This window comes from Chiloscyllium punctatum, chromosome 39 (assembly GCF_047496795.1).
Source record: "Chiloscyllium punctatum isolate Juve2018m chromosome 39, sChiPun1.3, whole genome shotgun sequence".
NCBI lineage: Eukaryota > Metazoa > Chordata > Chondrichthyes > Orectolobiformes > Hemiscylliidae > Chiloscyllium > Chiloscyllium punctatum.
The window spans coordinates 20330510-20347062 of NC_092777.1; the positions used below are offsets into that span (position 1 = coordinate 20330510).

Below are 16553 nucleotides of genomic sequence, written 5' to 3' on the forward strand. Positions count from 1 at the left end.
AAAAAGCAATAAAGTTTTATGGAGTAGGAGGTTGATTGAAGTGACATTCCCACACATGTTTTATCGTAAAATTAAACAGCTCACAAGAACGAGGCCCTGAATAAGTAAGAGTTTTGTTTAGAAGTTGGAACATGTTAAAAAGACTGTGTTACTCTTAGTTCATTGCACCTTTGAGACTTATTGCAAATATGGAATTTAAAAATTATAGAGCAGCCTAGGGCTTGGTTTGGGAACTACGAATGCGGAGTTAATTCTGCAAGATTTGGGGGAATCAAAGGTAAAATGTTAGTTTCTTTTTAAGAAACTCAAAACTGATTAAGATTGTGAATGGAAGAAAAATATTCAATAGATGAGTTGGCACTTCCTGAATAGACCAGACAAGGTAATGGGGGAGGATATCATGAACAAACTAGGTTTAATAAAAAGAAAATGGGACACGCGTGTGCACATAAGAGTCTACTGGATAACAGAATTGATTAGAAGACGTTAATGCGATATAACGTGGGAAGTTGAACAACCTAGAGATACATGGAGTATGTGCAACTGTTAGATTGGGGCATAATAAGGTCTAAAGCAAAATCCTAAAAAGTGGAAAAGAATGCAACAACTAGGAGCCTGACAGAAGAAATCAACAAGTCAGTAAATGGCACATTGCAAAGAACCAGACTGGAAAGTAAGACTGGAAAGTATTTGATCAAGCTAGCTGGTTGGTTGCATTTTGGGTGTTTTTTATTTAGAAATCCTTTCTTAATAAAAAGCTATGATGTGTAAATTATGCCAAAAATCCGAATTCTCCCCAACATTGATTCTTGTGTCATGCAGGATAATTAAATACCTGCTGTCCAACTTCCTCTATTTATCAGGCTCACTCTTACTTCTCTGGCATCCATTATACCCGTCAGTGAAGGACTTGCAGCTCCCGATGGCTGTTAACCTATCTGTTCCTACTCTCTGCAAAACCAAGCAATCCCTGCCTTCAGGCACTGAGCTGTGCTGAAATAAAATCAGGAAATGCTGAGAAGGCCTGGCGGCATCTGGGGAGCAAGAAGCAGAGTTGAAGTTTCAGGTCTGAGGAGTGTTAGAACCATAATCAATTTTATGCAAGTGAAAGTGGAGAGTGATGCTTCTGTGGCCGCAAGCAACAATCCGGGATTGGTGTGTTGACTCCTTTTTTGGTGGTAGGATCAAGGATATCTGAGTGGGCACAATATATTCTGAAGGGGGAGGATGAGCAGCTAGAGGTTGTGAACTTTATTGGTACGAATCATAGAACCGCTACAGTGCTAGAAGAAGTCTATTGAGTCCACACTGACCCACCAAAGAATGTCCCACCCAGGCCCCAGCCCCGTATCCTATCCCTGTAGCCTGACCTATTACCATGACTAATCTACTCCCTGGACACATTAACATGGTCAATCTACCTAACCTGCACATCTTTGGACTAATAACATGGCAGAGAGATGAGATCCTGCAAAGGGAATTTAGGAAGCAAAGTAGAAAATTGAAAAACAAAACTTCTAAGGTTGTAATCTTAGGATTGCTCACTATGCCACGTACTAGTGAAGCCAGCAATAGCAAGATAACACAACTGAATGTGTGGCTAACGAGCTGGTGTATGAGGGAGGGATTCAGATATCTAGGTCACTGGGATCTCTTCCAGGGCAAGAGGGAACTGTACAAAAAGCATGTGTTGCACCTAAACTGGACTTGTACTCTGCAGGGAGATTTGTCACTACCATTTGGGAGGGTTTAATCTAGTGTGGCATTGGGCTGGGAACCAGAGCAGTAAGTCAGCATGTCGAGGGTTTGAGGAGAAGGTAAAGGCTAAGTAAGTCTCTAATAGGAAGAACAGGCAGGGCCAGGTTAATGAACACAGAAGGACTGGTCGTCCGAAGTGTTTATTTTAGTTCAGGGATTCGATGCAGAAAGAAAGATAAATTTAGAGCCTGGATTAGTACCTGGAACTATGATGTTGTGGCCATTACAAAAACGTAGTTGAGAGAAAGGCAGGACAAGCAGCTCAGTGTACCAAGGTTTAAATGTTTCAGATGTGATACAGAGGGAAGTAAGAAGGCTGAAGGAGTTACATTCCTGATTAAGGCTAAGGTCACCAACGTACTACAAGAAGGACACCTTGGAGGGCTTATCCTGTGATGCCATACAGATAGAACTCAGTAACTGCGGCTTTCTTATTCCTATGATGGGGTTATACTATAGGTCACCCAGTAACCATTGAGAGATAGGTGAAAGATATATAAGCAGATCTTGGAAAGGTGTGAAAACAAGAGTTGTTATAGGTGATTTTAACTTCTCCATATTGACTGGGACTCCCTTAGTTTCAGGGGTTAGAAGGGGCAAAATTTGTTAGGTGCATCTAGGAGGGTTTCGTGAAACAATATGTAAACAAGCCAACTACGAAAGGGGCTGTGATGGACCTTACATTGGGGAATGGGCTCGTCTGTCAAGGGAAAACCGAGTTCAAGCCCAGTGACCTTTTGTCAGTCTCTCCTGTGACATTCTTGCTCACTCTCATGCGCACATTGAAACTTCCATTCCAGTTATTCTCTCTCCATATCACCCTCCTCCCCCAAAGCAAGGTGGACACAGAGGAATGGCATTAGTACGTACCTATGGATGAACTATGGCTTCCTGTATACTGATTGTCAGTTTCTGCGATGTGGGACAGAGTCCAGGTCAGGGCAGATGAATGGTACTGGAAATTCTTCTCTGGATTCAGGAGTTTCTAGCCCCTTTTCACATTGTGATCATATTGACACTGATTAAACAAAAAAAAACCCAAAATACTGTGGATGCTGGAAATCAGAAAGAGAAATAGAAATTGCTGGAGAAACTCAACAACCGATCATGTCTGCCTGTGGTTGTTGAGAGAATGCAGAGGTAATGTTTCAGGTCCAATGACTCCTCTTCACTGTTTCATTTTTACTACGGGTAACGCTGCATTTTGGAAATCTTGTTACAAGATCATGACTGATTTTAGAAGATCGTGGCTGATATGATATAAAGTTCAAGTGTACATTCCTGCATATCCTCAATAATGTTTCAATCCCTTGGTAATCACGATGCTACCGAACTACCTTAATTTAAAGCTTTTTTTTCCCCCTGTTCGTAGAGAGAGCTGAGGGAAAATAGAAAATACTTGGAGGAGGAGTAGACTGTTCCGCCTTTTTGGAACCTGCTTTACCATTCAGTATGAATTATGGCTAATCATCCAACTCAGTCCTCTGTTCCTGATTTCTCCACATACCCTTTGATCCCTTTAACTGGGCAGTATGGTGGCTCAGTGGTTAGCACTGCAGCCTCACAGCGCCAGGGTCCCAGGTTCAATTACAACCTCGGGTGACTGTCTGTCTATGTGGGAGTTTGCACATTCTCCTTGTGTCTGCGAGGGTTTCCTCCCACAGTCCAAAGATGTGCCAGTCAGGTGAATTGGCCATGCTAAATTGCCCATAGTGTTAGCTGCATTTGTCAGAGGGAAATGAGTCTGGGTGGATTACTCTTTGGAGGGTCGGTGTGGACTTGTTGCGCTGAAGGGCCTGTTTCCACACCGTAGGGAATCTAAACAAATCTAATCTGTACGAACCAAATCTAATCTGTACGAACCACATCTAACTGCTTGAAAGCATTCAGTGTTTTGGCCTCAGTCGCATTCTATGCCAGAGAATTCCACAGGCTCCTCACTCTCTGGGTATAGAAATTTCTCCTCCTCTCTGACCCAAATGGCCTACCCCATACCCTTAAACTGGTCCTGGACTTACCAGTCATCAGGAATATCCACTTGCATTTATCCTCTCTGGTCCTGTCAGAACTTAATAGAGTTTTTCAGTCTTCTAAAAGCCAGTGAATATAGTGCCAACCGATTAGGTCTGTCTTCATCTGTTAGTCCTGTCGCCCCAGCAGTGGGTCTGGTAAACCATCATTGCACTACGTCGGTAGTCCAAGTATCCTTCCTCGGATAAGTTCTCCCCTGTGGGTTTCCTTTGGACTGCGGGAGGAAACCAGAGAACCCAAAGGTGTGCAGGTTAGGTAGATTGGCCATACTAAACTGTCCTGTAGTTTCCAGAATGTGCAGGCTAGGTGGGTTAGCCATGGGAAATGTGGGGTTATGGGGATAGGATGGGGGGAGCTGGGTCTGGATCTGGGTGGGATACCCTTCAGATTCGATGGGCCGAATGGCCTCTTTTTCCCTCTGCAGGAATTCTGAAAACTACACAATACTGCAGATGTGGGCTCACCAAGACCACGTACAATTGCAACTATTTCTCCCTGCTCCTGTACTCTAATCCTCTCATGATAAAGGCCGACATACCACTCGTTTATTTTGCTATCTGCCTACTTTCTTTCAGCAACTAGTATACAGGAACACCCAGGTCTCATTGCATCTCCCCCTTTCCCAATCCATCGCAATTCATACAAAAATCTGCCCTCTTTGTTCGGCTGCCAAAGCATTTACCCACATTATACTTCATCTGCCATGCATTTGCCCATTTGCTCAACTTGTGCAAATTACACTGAAGCATCCCCTGCATCCTCCCAGTGAGCTTTGCATTGTCTGTAACCTGGGAGATATTTTGTTTAGGTTCCTCACCTAATTCACTAATCTATATAGTGAATAGCTAAGGTGCAAGCATGGAACACTGTGGTACCCCACTCCTCACTGTCAGTGAAGTTGAACAGTTGCCTGCAAAATGCATCTCAACTGATGCAGAAATTTGCTTTTTCTGAAACTTGTCAAGAGTTGGCTGGCTGGAAGGCTGTGATCACTGAAGCAGATGTGGATATTGTACAGGCCGATGGGGAGTTCAGAGGTCTGTCTTTCAGGTTCCTGAGAGGCTGTTGCAGGACTGAGCAAGAAACTAAGCAGAAATTATCACCCACTCATCTTCTGTGTTGACAGATGTTGAGCCCATTCACTTTCAAATAATTTAATAAAAAGTAATTTGCTTGATAATCTGCCAGAAAAGCTAGGGTAACATGACTCTTTAATCCACAAAATAATTTCAGGATCAATTCACTCATCTGGCCACTTAGTAAGGTTCATCGAACTAACAAGGAAAACATGTAGAAAAACAAAAATTCTGAATGTGTGATAACATTCAGCTCTTATTGGGAATAACACTCCTTTCTTTCAGAAGATTAAATTTATTGGTGGTGAGTGTGAGATTGTGGCCTGACTCCATTTGGTTTTCATTAGACTTAACTTTCATTCTTGATGATTCGTTCTCTCCAGTTCCCTCAGCAGATAAGGAAAGCAGAGACTGATTGATTGTGTAAACTTTTTGTCTGAATCCCTGTCTTGTACAGCTCCGAGAGACATCCTTCCAGCTTTTGTTATGTTATCATTGGCTCAACAGGCAGGCTGTTTTACTTTAGGGGACTTCAGTGAGGATCTTTCAGGATCTGGTGAGAAAGGGGAAGTGTCATTTGTGGTCAAGGCTGGTCTGACTATAGTGTTTTCAGTGTGATCTTGTGCCAGTTGATGGTTGAGTGTGCAGCAGACAGGATGGACAGTCTCTCAGTGACTGCTGGAAGGAGGTGCTGGTTTGATGTATAAAGGACCACAATGATCAGAACCGCCTTTGCCTTGGCAACCCTGAAACCATCCTGACCGATCTAAGGTACGCCAGAATCCAGGAAATAGCGAACCCCCTCCCACCTCTGGCCACTCTCCGGTGAGGTCCCTGTCAAGCACACGTTTTTCTCAAAGGGGCTGCAGATCTACATCAATGGCTGCCCTATTTCTTCCAAGACAATCTGGTCTTCTGTAGGTGAGCTGATTGTGGGGGTGGGCATGTGGGTAGTATGGTGGGTTACATTACTAGTCATCCAGAGACTAGGGAATGCTCTGGAGACTTTGATTAATTCGGCATGCAAACAGACTGTTTAGTCCACGCTGACCATATTCTAAACCAGCCCCATCTGCCTGCGTCAGGTTTATATCCCTCCAAACCTTTCCCATTCATATACTTTTCCAAATGTCTTAGAGTCATAGAGATGTACAGCTTGGAAACAGACCCTTCTGTCCAATCTGTCCATGTCAACCAGATATCCCAACCCAATCTAGTCCCACCTGCCAGCACCTGGCCCATATCCCTCCAAACTCTTCCTATTCATATACCCATTCAAATGCCTTTTAAATGTTACAATTGTACCAGCCTCCACCACTCCCTCTGGCAGCTCATTCCATACATGTACCATCCTCTGTGTGAAAAAGTTGCCCCTTAGGTCTCTCTTATATCTTTCCCCTCTCACCCTAAACCTATGTCCACTCGTTCTGGACTCCCCAACCCCAGGGAAAAGACTTTGCCTTTTATCCTATCCATCCCCCTCATAATTTTGTAAACCTCTATAAGGTCACCCCTCAGCCTCCGACGCTCCAGGGAAAACAGCCCCAGCCTAGCCCCTTCTTGCTCCCCTTTGGTCAAATATGCCATGAAGATATTCTTTTCCAGAGCCTAGCTAAGTGTTGAGAGCAGAAATGTAAAGATCACACTTGAGATTTAAGCCTAATTAATTTAAATTATTCTGAGGATTCAATTACTTTTTCAGAAAAAAAAAACATTGGTTTGGGTGTTCAGCATCCAGAGTCAAGGGTGCAGGTGGCTGGAAAACTCCATCAAAACCATTGGCAAAGCCAGTTTAAATCTAGTCACTGTACTTAGTGTGTGAAATCGGCACAAATGTAACTTTCCTACCGGCTCTTGCAAAGAACCAGCTGCCTTGTACTTTGTCTCTCGTCAGTTGAGCACTGAGATTAAATATTCAACACACGAGTAGGACAAGAAGAACAAAGGGAGATTCCTGCTGAAATCTGACATAAAGGCAAAGAGCTGGAAATACTCGGCAGGTCTGACAGCATCTGTGAAGAGTAACACACTTAATGATTGAAAGGCAATATGACTTCTTCAGAAAAGAAACTGCAAATATGCATAATAGTACTTTCTGACATAATTGGGTAAGATTTATGAGCACTGACATGATAAGGTTGCATGGAGGAATGCCTTTGGCCTATTTTGGTCCTGCATAATAGTCTTCTAAGATGTTTGCAACTCTTTTACTTTATGAAAAAAAATGAGAAAATTATTGGGATTTTATTGTGGTTTGATGCATTAATTTTAGCTGGCATTGTTGCAATGCTATCCCGATTATGTTTCACCATACTGAGGAAGGGTCGCTGGACCTGAAATGTTAACTCTGATTTCTCACCATAGATGCTGTCAGACCTGCTGAACGCTTCCAGCAATCTCTGTTTGTTTTTTTGTTTCTGATTTTCCAGCATCTGAAGTTCTAGCAGTTTTTATGTTTCACAGATTACTTGTTGGCTTTCAGAGTGCTGCTTGTCTTCTGTGGCTGTTTCTTTCATGAAGAATTTGGATCATATTCTGAAAATATCATTTCTTTTACTATTTGGCTTTTTTTATGTGGAGTATTTAAGAATTGAAAGTTTTTGCTCTCAAGCCAAGTTACCAGTGAGTTATATCAAGCCCTAAGTTTTAGATGTTGCTAATTTATATTTAGAATGTTCCTCACTGACTTGTCAGTGGGCACAGTGCCAACCAGTGCCATATTTGAGAGTAACGACTGCACTTTGAACTGGTAGAGTATGGTTTTGTGTCTTTCATTCCTGACATAGCATATTTTCTTAATTTTCAGTACTCCACTGGGAGCTGATCCCAAATTGAAAGCAAGCATTGTGCAGCAGAAATAAGAAGTTATTAAAGCACTGGTGTTATAGTGGCCAGTAATTAATAAATTATGAATGCAAAGATTGGAGCACCAGGAAAAGGGAAGACAAGAAAATAATAGCTTCAGAATGCGATGCTTAAGGGTGAGCTAGGTAAAGAAAAATGTACAAAGAAATGCTGAATGAATTAGAGAACTCGTTAACATCAAAACAAGATAAATGACATCCTCTAAGTGTGTTATCTGTGTTGAAGGATTACAGTTCCTCATGACCACTGGAAGGATCAAGGCAGAAGAGCAACAGCAAGGGAGTCATGATTTGGAGATGCCGGTGTCACACTGGGGTGTACAAAGTTAAAAATCACACAACCCCAGGTTATAGTCCAACAGGTTTAACTGGAAGCACTAACTTTCGGAGCACTGCTCCTTCATCAGTTTAAGACTTAACAAGCAATCAAGGTATTTCTCAATGTATAATTTCAGTTACATCACACTGTAAACTTTTGCTATAAATTCTGTGTCTTACAATTGTGTCCTCCACAACCACCTGATGAAGGAGTAGCACTCCGAATGTTAGTGCTTCCAATTAAACCTGTTGGACTATAACCTGGGGTTGTGTGATTTTTTTTTAACAACAAGGGAAGGAGCTAAACAATGTGAAAGCCTGGCATAAACTCTAGCTGCATCATGGGGGTCATCCACTGCTCCTGTGATTGGAAAGTTTGGTCATCTATGGTCATCTACAATACTCAGCAAGGCACAACAATGGCAACAATAACTGACAGATGTTTGTCTCTGCTTCTTCATGGCAGTCTCTTGTTTTATTCTGCTGGGGAATAGGAAGAGGCCTAGAGGGATCACCAAATACTAGTTTGGTCAATAGGCCACAGCAGCACAGGTCAAGAATGGAGGTACAAGAGCATGGAGGCTGAAAGGCTGTTGGGGTTTACAGGTAGACAGCAAAGAACTCAGACACTCATTTCACGAGTACCACTCCCTGTAAGAATTATATAATGTCCTATGAAAAACATACAACACATGACAGAGCAGGTATGTTGACAGATTATATCCCCGAACCCTTGTGCAGTTTTGTAAAGTAGTCGAGTATAATTGTGAGAACATGTAGAGGAGTGTGGAACTTAGCAAACCAGTACATTCTTGAATAATTCCCTCATTATTTAATGATGAACAGATGCTATTCTTTTGGTCTGGTATAAACACCTCACACTGTGATTTTTCTTATTTAGTGAGAGACGATTACTTACAGATGAAATATTTCCAGGCCTTTGAATATTAAAACCCCAGCAGTGTGATTTGTTTTCCATTACTTTCAGTCCTGTTCATCATTTTCGGGATTCAAGAGTTTCATGCTTCTGTAGTTGTTGGCGTTTTTGTTTTAACCCAGAGATAACAAATTCTGAAACCATTTTGTCTGAATTGATGATCTGGTTCTGAAGTCATAGGCTGCATCTGGATTTTTCAAACAAAATGGCTGTGCTCACCTGGTGCTGGAAATCGTGCAACATACGCTGAAAAATCTTGAATGACTATATGCATTATCCCCCTGCCCAGTCCTCCTCCTTTCTAATGCTCTAGAACACTCCTTTATCTTGAAGGAAAATGTGACTCCTATGGAGTGTTTAAATTATCAGAATACTAAGGTAAGTTATTGCATCTTTCAGAAAATTACTGGATAACTGGCATAACTGGATGGAGCATTGACAGGCAACTAGGTATAACCAGCTGGTGGTGCCATGTTTTAATCCTTGTTTGACGTGGTCATTGCCTCTGCAACTGTAATTTGGGGAAGAAGCAAAAAGGATTTTTAGGTTTAGACCTAATTGCTTATTTTTCTTTTCTCCTAAGCATTCGAACCTGAAGGTTAACTTTATCGAAAATAAATGTCGAACTGAAATGTGAGCAATGTTTTGCACCATTCTTAGTACAAATTGTCTACCGAGGTCCCTGCATTAAAGTAGTGGCTACACTTCGAAAGTCCTTAACTGATAGTCTTCAGATGTCCAGAGAACATGGAAGATATTTTATCCATCCTTCCTTCCACCCTCCTTTTATCTCCCTTCCCCTTTTCCGTGTTCCTTCCCTTCCCTGTTTATCCTTTCTTCCTCGCTTCTGTTCTTTCTTGAGACTTGATCCTTATGCAATTCTGGGTCTGTCCTTTCTTTGCTTCCTGGAGTGTATGCAAACTTCCTGCCAGTAGCATTGGATCATTGACAAAAGTCAGAAACTGTCTCACCATATTGTCTACAGTGTTTAAGGACTGCACAGGCAAAATGCTCTTCTAGGTGGTGTATCACATACAATCTTTCAGCATATAATAGGTTATCACATGGAGATGAGGAATTCAGATTAAATTTTTTGGAGGCAGATTAATCATGATAATGAATGCTTGATCTTACTCATGACACGTACTAACAAAGCTGCAACAAGTTGTAATAAAGGCCACTAATGTTGATCTCTGCCTTTTTTGCAGACGTATTGCAATGTTAAATTAGAGTGCCTGTCATTGTATTATTCAGTGTCGCATTGGATAGCAGATTCATTGCATCTGTTTTCAAGCCTTTTAACTTTTCTGCAGCACAGACTGGAAGATCTACAAGTTGAGGAGGAAAAAATAAGCCATTTGACTAAATCCAACTGGAAGCTACAAGCTCAGAGAGAAAATGTGAGTGTGTCACTGAAAGATAACACTTTCTTCCTTTTGACTTGCAGTTAGAAACAATTTAGTTTCTTAAGCGAAAAGCCTGGCTTGAATTGTCTGAGTAATTTAGACAGATTTATTTTGGACCCCCTCTCAAGATTTACAAATACCCCTTTCCTAGATGAGGATTTATTCCAATTTTGAGACGGAAGTAAATATTATAAAGCTCTGGTTAACAAGTCAATTGCCCACCATTGAGCATGATAAAAATTATGTTTGTACAATGTTATCAGAACATTCTCAGATAAACTATGTATTATTCCTCGTTCGGTCCAAAATATTAAACTGTATTATAGTTACACACTGTGGGACGAGATTTCTCTGAATGTGAAGTGAATGTATTAAATGGAAGCTTTTCTGCCTCCCATTTTTCTACTGCTGTGGAATCTATTCAAAATTATAAACACTCAGGGAATGCTCCTCTAATTTCTCTGGGTTTACTGCATTATTGAACTTGCCAATAAGTGCTTTTAGAATCTTTTGCAAGTTTTATTGTGAGTGGTGAACATGGATTTTTTTCTCTTTATGTACCAATGAAGATAAATGAAATATTGAGGTACAGATTAGACTAATAATAAGCTCAAAAATAAAGATCTATCCTGCTAAACAAATTGCTTATGCCTCATTATATGTTAGTTACATGTCCTTAGGGAAATTAATTATGTGGTGAGAAATTATTTCACAAAGCTTACATTGGTAATATTAAGTTAAGGTTAATTTTGTAATGACGTATCCATTAGCTCTGTAGAAATGGCTTATGTCATAAGATGCAGACTAATTATGTAATTTTGTTATGAAAGGTGAATGGAGCAAAAGTAGGCCTTTCGGCCCATTTGAGTCTGCTCTACCATCCAATGAGATCATTGCTGGTTTGATAATCCTCAACTCCACTTTCCTGTCTATTTCCCCATAACTGCAGATTCACTTGCTGACTAAAAATCTGTCTATCTCAGCTTTGAATGTTACTTAATGGCCCAGCCTTGACAGTTTTCTGCAGTAAAATTATTTAAATTACATTTAGCTCCTCTAATCTTCTTACCAAAGTGCATTACATCATGTTCTCCCACATTATATTCCATCTGCCAAGTTTTTGTCAACTTGTCCGTATCCCTCTCCAGACTGAATAATCCCTACCACTTGCCTTCCCACCTATTTTTACGTCATTCCTAAACTTGGTGATAATACATTCATCTTCAATATATGTTGTGAATAATTATAGCCCCCAGTACTTAATCCCTGTGACACTGTACTAATTGCAACTTGCTATCATGAAAATGTCTCCTTGGACAACTTCGAACACCATGGGCACTTAACCTTACTAAGAAGCCTAATATGTTTAACCTTCTCAAATGCCTTCTGATAATCCAAATCTATTACACCACTGCTATCCCATTATCTAGCCCCAGAGGTTTAGTACATTTGTTTCCAATAACAATGATAAGCTAGCATTCTAGAATGCAAACCATCAGGCCAGGGGACTTTAGCCCCATTAGTTTATCATACCACTTCTTTTGTGATGGTGATAGTACCAAATTTGTCCCCTGTTTTCTTTACTATTAATGGGATGTTCAAAGTATCTTCCACTATAAAGACTGATACAACATATCTGCCATTTCCTTGTTCCTCAAAACCATTTCCCCAGGTTCATTTTTTAAGGGACGTGTGGTCACTTTAACCTTTCTCTTTTTTAATATGTAATTAATGAAGCTCTTATTGTCAGTTTTTATATTCTTTGCTGGTTTACCATCGTAGTTTATTTGGTCTGCCTTTATTATAATTTTAGCCCTCCTTTGCTGGATTCTGAATTCATTCCAATATTCAGGCCTATCACTGACGTTGGCCTCCTTTTTTATATGTTTCTTTCATCTTCATACACTCCTTTAACCTCCTTGCTTAGCCATTGTTCTTTTATCCACTCTTGGAATGTTTCCTTCTTTCTTGGCTGAATTTTCGCTTATAGTCATGAATTACATCCTTGAAATATCTTTCACAGCTTTCTTACTGTCATTCTTGCTAATCTCTCTGCCTAGTTCATTTTTTGGCTAACTCCATCCTCATTTAATTGTAATTCCCTTTATTTAAGTTAAAAACAATATTTCTGACCCAAGTTTCTGACTCTTGAATTGGATATTAAATTCTGTGATGTTATGGTCACTATGTCCTAGGGGATCTTTTAATATGAGGTCAATAAATCTACCCTAGAACCCATTACCAGATCTAAGAGAGCCTGTTCCCTGATCGGCTTCATGACATATCACTTTAGGAAACAATCCCTAATGCACTGTATGAATTAGTTGTCACAGCTATCCTTTCCAATTTGATTTAACCCAATCAACATAAAGAATAAATTCATGCATAATTGTTGCTCTATTATTCTTATGTGCTCCTATTATTTGTTGATGTATACCTTTTCCCACAGAGTAGCTAATGTTTGGGGGTCTGTATGCTACTCCTACCAATGTCGTTTTCCCCATGCTCCTTTTTACCTCCACCAGATGCATTTTGCATATCAGCTTAGCCTAAATCATCGCTCTCAACAATCCTCATTTCATCTCTTAAGTGTTACAATGTCACCCCAGCATCTTTTTCTACTCATCCTGTCTCTCCGAAAGGTCAAATATCCCTGAATTTGAAGTTCCAAGTTTTAGAATGTTGAACATAGAACATTACAGTGCAGTACAGACCCTTCAACCCTTGGTGTTGTGCCAACCTGTGGAACCGGGTCAGTCTCCTTGTAGCCATCTTTCCTTAAGGGCTTTGAGGTCATATTTGTTTACTTCGATTTGTGGCTTCAGTTCATCTGCCTTGTTGTGAATGCTTCACGTATGAAGATAGAAAGTCTTCATTTTATTATTGACTTTCCCAACATTTTTAATGGATCCTTGGTACAATGTGACTTTCACTCATTGTGTTTGTTCCTTTTGTTATCTAGTAACAATCAATCTCATCACTAACCTGCAATCCTATCTGTTCCTGCTCATTTGATTTTGTAAACCTCCAACCAACTGAACCCCCCTCCCCACCTCGCCCACTCTACTATTCAGTTTAAAGTCCTGTCTTGAACATAGTTAAGTGATTCATCAATCTCCATGTAATCATGTCTCCATAATGTCTATAAGTTCATACACATTAACCTGTGTTAGTGCTGTTAATTCATTTATTTTGTTCCCAATGCCATCTCTAGTCAAGTAAAGAGCCATTAATTTAGCTCTTTTAAAAAGAAGTTTTTTCCCTTTTGAACCTATTTATTGCTGTTTTTCTACGCTTGCATTCTCCGTCATAGAACATAGAAGAATACAGCGCAGTACAGGCCCTTCGGCCCTCGATGTTGCGCCGATCAAAGCCCACCTAACCTACACTAACCCACTATCCTCCATATACCTATCCAATGCCTGCTTAAATACCCATAAAGTGGGAGAGTCCACCACTGCTACTGGCAGGGCATTCCATGAACTTACGATTCGCTGAGTGAAGAACCTACCCCTAACATCAGTCCTATATCTACACCCCCTTAATTTAAAGCTATGCCCCCTTGTAATAGCTGACTCCATACATGGAAAAAGGTTCTCACTGTCAACCCTATCTAAATCCCTAATCATCTTGTACACCTCTATCAAGTCACCCCTAAACCTTCTTTTCTCCAATGAAAACAACCCCAAGTGCCTCAGCCTTTCCTCATAGGATCTTCCTACCATACCAGGCAACTTCCTGGTAAACTTCCTCTGCACCCGTTCCAGTGCCTCCACATCCTTCCTATAGTATGGCGACCAAAACTGCACACAATATTCCAGATGCGGCCGCACCAGAGTCTTATACAATTGCAGCATGACCTCAGGACTCCGGAACTCAATTCCTCTACCAATAAAAGCCAGTACGCCATATGCCTTCTTCACTGCACTATTTACCTGGGTGGCAACTTTCAGAGATCTGTGTACATGGACACCAAGATCCCTCTGCTCTTCCACACTACCAAGTATCCGACCATTAGCCCAGTACCCCATCTTTTTGTTACTCTTCCTTTTCTTTCCCACTCTGGGTATCATTATCCAACTAGCTGCTGTGTAATTCTGCTGTGTCCTCTTACCTTGTGAGCCTACATTTCCCCCTTTCCCAAACAATTGATTTAATTCATTTTATCATGGCCTACTGCATTCAAAGATATTTTGTTTCTGTATTTATCGGTATGACTATCAGAGAGCAATGGCTGCAGAGTAATGTTTCATGATTTCAATGGAAGTGGCCATGAGTAACCTTGCTGCTTTGCCACTCTATAAAGTGTAATGTCTTGGTTGCTGAACTGAGGGTAAACGCAGTGTGCGTTAATGAAATTCTTCACAGTGGCTGGTCTCGATGAGTCATTGAATTTGACTCGAGACCAATCAGGCGAGTCCTGGAGTTGGGAAAGTTGGGTCTTGCCAAATTTAAAAGAAATGTGAATATGGGACAACAAATAGACAAGTCTCAATACCATTGGCACCAAAATCTTCAGCCACTAAGGCTCCATGCTCTATCACTTCTTTCCCATTGTTCACTGTCTCTTTGCTTTCCCAAAATTCAACTCAAAAGCAATCTTGTCACCTTCACTCAGCCTATTTTTACTCACTAGCCTTCCGTTCCTTTTGTCGGAAAAGAACCTGTGTTTATAGGGCAACTTCCATGACCTCCGGACGTGGCAAACTGTGTTGCAGCTAATGAAGGTCTTCTGAAGTATATCCTTTCTTGTAATGTAGTCTTTGCAATCAAATTGCACACAGCAAGGTCCACACCCAGCAATAAATTGCAAGCATGCTTTACCGAGGTGGATCAAGAAATCAAGTCCTATGGTCTTCTGTTCCACAACCACCTGAAGAAGAAGCGTTCTGAAAGCTAGTGCTTCCAACTATAACATGGTGTTGTGTGATTTTTGACTTTGTCCAGGACAGTATGAAGAGCTCCTCCCCTCCTCAAAGTAGTGGCATTGAATGTTTTTATACCTACCAGAGCTTAATGTCTCATCTCGGAGATGTCACTGCTGTATTCACATTGGACTAACGACTAGGACGAATTTGCAAATGTTTGCTATGGATTCAATTTTCCGACTCAAGAGCACTGTCAACTAAACCACGTGGTGTATAAAGAGGCTGGTATACTGAAAGTATCATCTCTCGCAGTCTGGAATTACAAATTATAATTAGTTGCTAATTGCAATTTGGCAAACTCAAGTTTCTTTGCCTTGTGCAAATTATAGCTGACATAACTGTGACTAACCCATGTAAAAATGATGATAACCTTCTACCTTTACACTGGACCCAATATGTTTTGTCTCTCCAGATGCTGCCAGACCCGCTAAGTTTCTCCAGCAGTTAAAAAATGAGAGGTAATGAGTTGAGATAAAGTGCTATTAAATTGACCTAGACAGCTAGTTAGTGCAAATCATTACAATGTACATCACCACACAAACATATTGAGGTTATGGTTTCAGCAAATAATTTCTAAAGCAGTGACCATTAAACTAAGTTCCATCATGTTTATAACCAAACTGTAGCAAATTAAGAAAACCCATGTTGGTTAAGTCACTTCCAAAACCAGTGCAAACTGCAGCTTTCAAAGGCTTTGAAAATTATTTTCTATTGTGTTGCAGTTTTCGATATTGTTATGCTTTGGTATTGCAAGTCAGTTCTGCTCCTCCTGCCTGTTGTCTTGGTCAAAAATCACATGACACCAGGTTATAGCCCAACGGGTTTACTCAAGCTTTCGGAGCGCCTGATGAAGGAGCAGTGCTCCGATTGCTCGTGTTTTCAAACAAACCCGTTGAACTATAAGCTAGTGTCGTGTGATTTTTGACATTGCTGTCTAGGGGAATAGTAAAGAACCATGTTTATAACACAATGAAAAAGAAGTTCAAATGTAGAAATCCAAACTAAAAGCAGGAAAGGCTGAAATTAAAGACAAGGTTCAGATCTCCTTTTAAAGCTAGAAGACTAAAACTCCCCAGTAGAACTGGGATTTGAAAATAAGAGTTTCAATGGCTTACAATGAGGTGTCTTCTATTTTGGCTAGTGTCCTTTGGGTTAAAAAGGGGAACCACAAAATATGTGATGACGTTTGCAAACATCGGTGTTCCATCTGCGTGTATGATTTGGCACTTCAGTTC

At 40.7% G+C, this 16553-nt stretch overlaps 1 protein-coding gene across 21 annotated transcripts in view; it reads left to right on the forward strand.

The window, feature by feature from the left end:
- Window positions 1–16553, forward strand: part of LOC140463855 (putative uncharacterized protein MYH16) — a 290113-nt gene that overhangs the window by 155728 nt on the left and 117832 nt on the right. For 14 of the 21 annotated variants that reach the window (XM_072558259.1, XM_072558260.1, XM_072558265.1 and 11 more), the window contains one exon: window positions 10298–10384. The exons of the other annotated variants lie outside the window; for them this stretch is intronic. In XM_072558259.1, the coding sequence (XP_072414360.1) occupies window positions 10298–10384 (87 nt within the window). The remainder of the gene's footprint in view (window positions 1–10297; window positions 10385–16553) is intronic. 21 annotated transcript variants of the gene reach the window in all.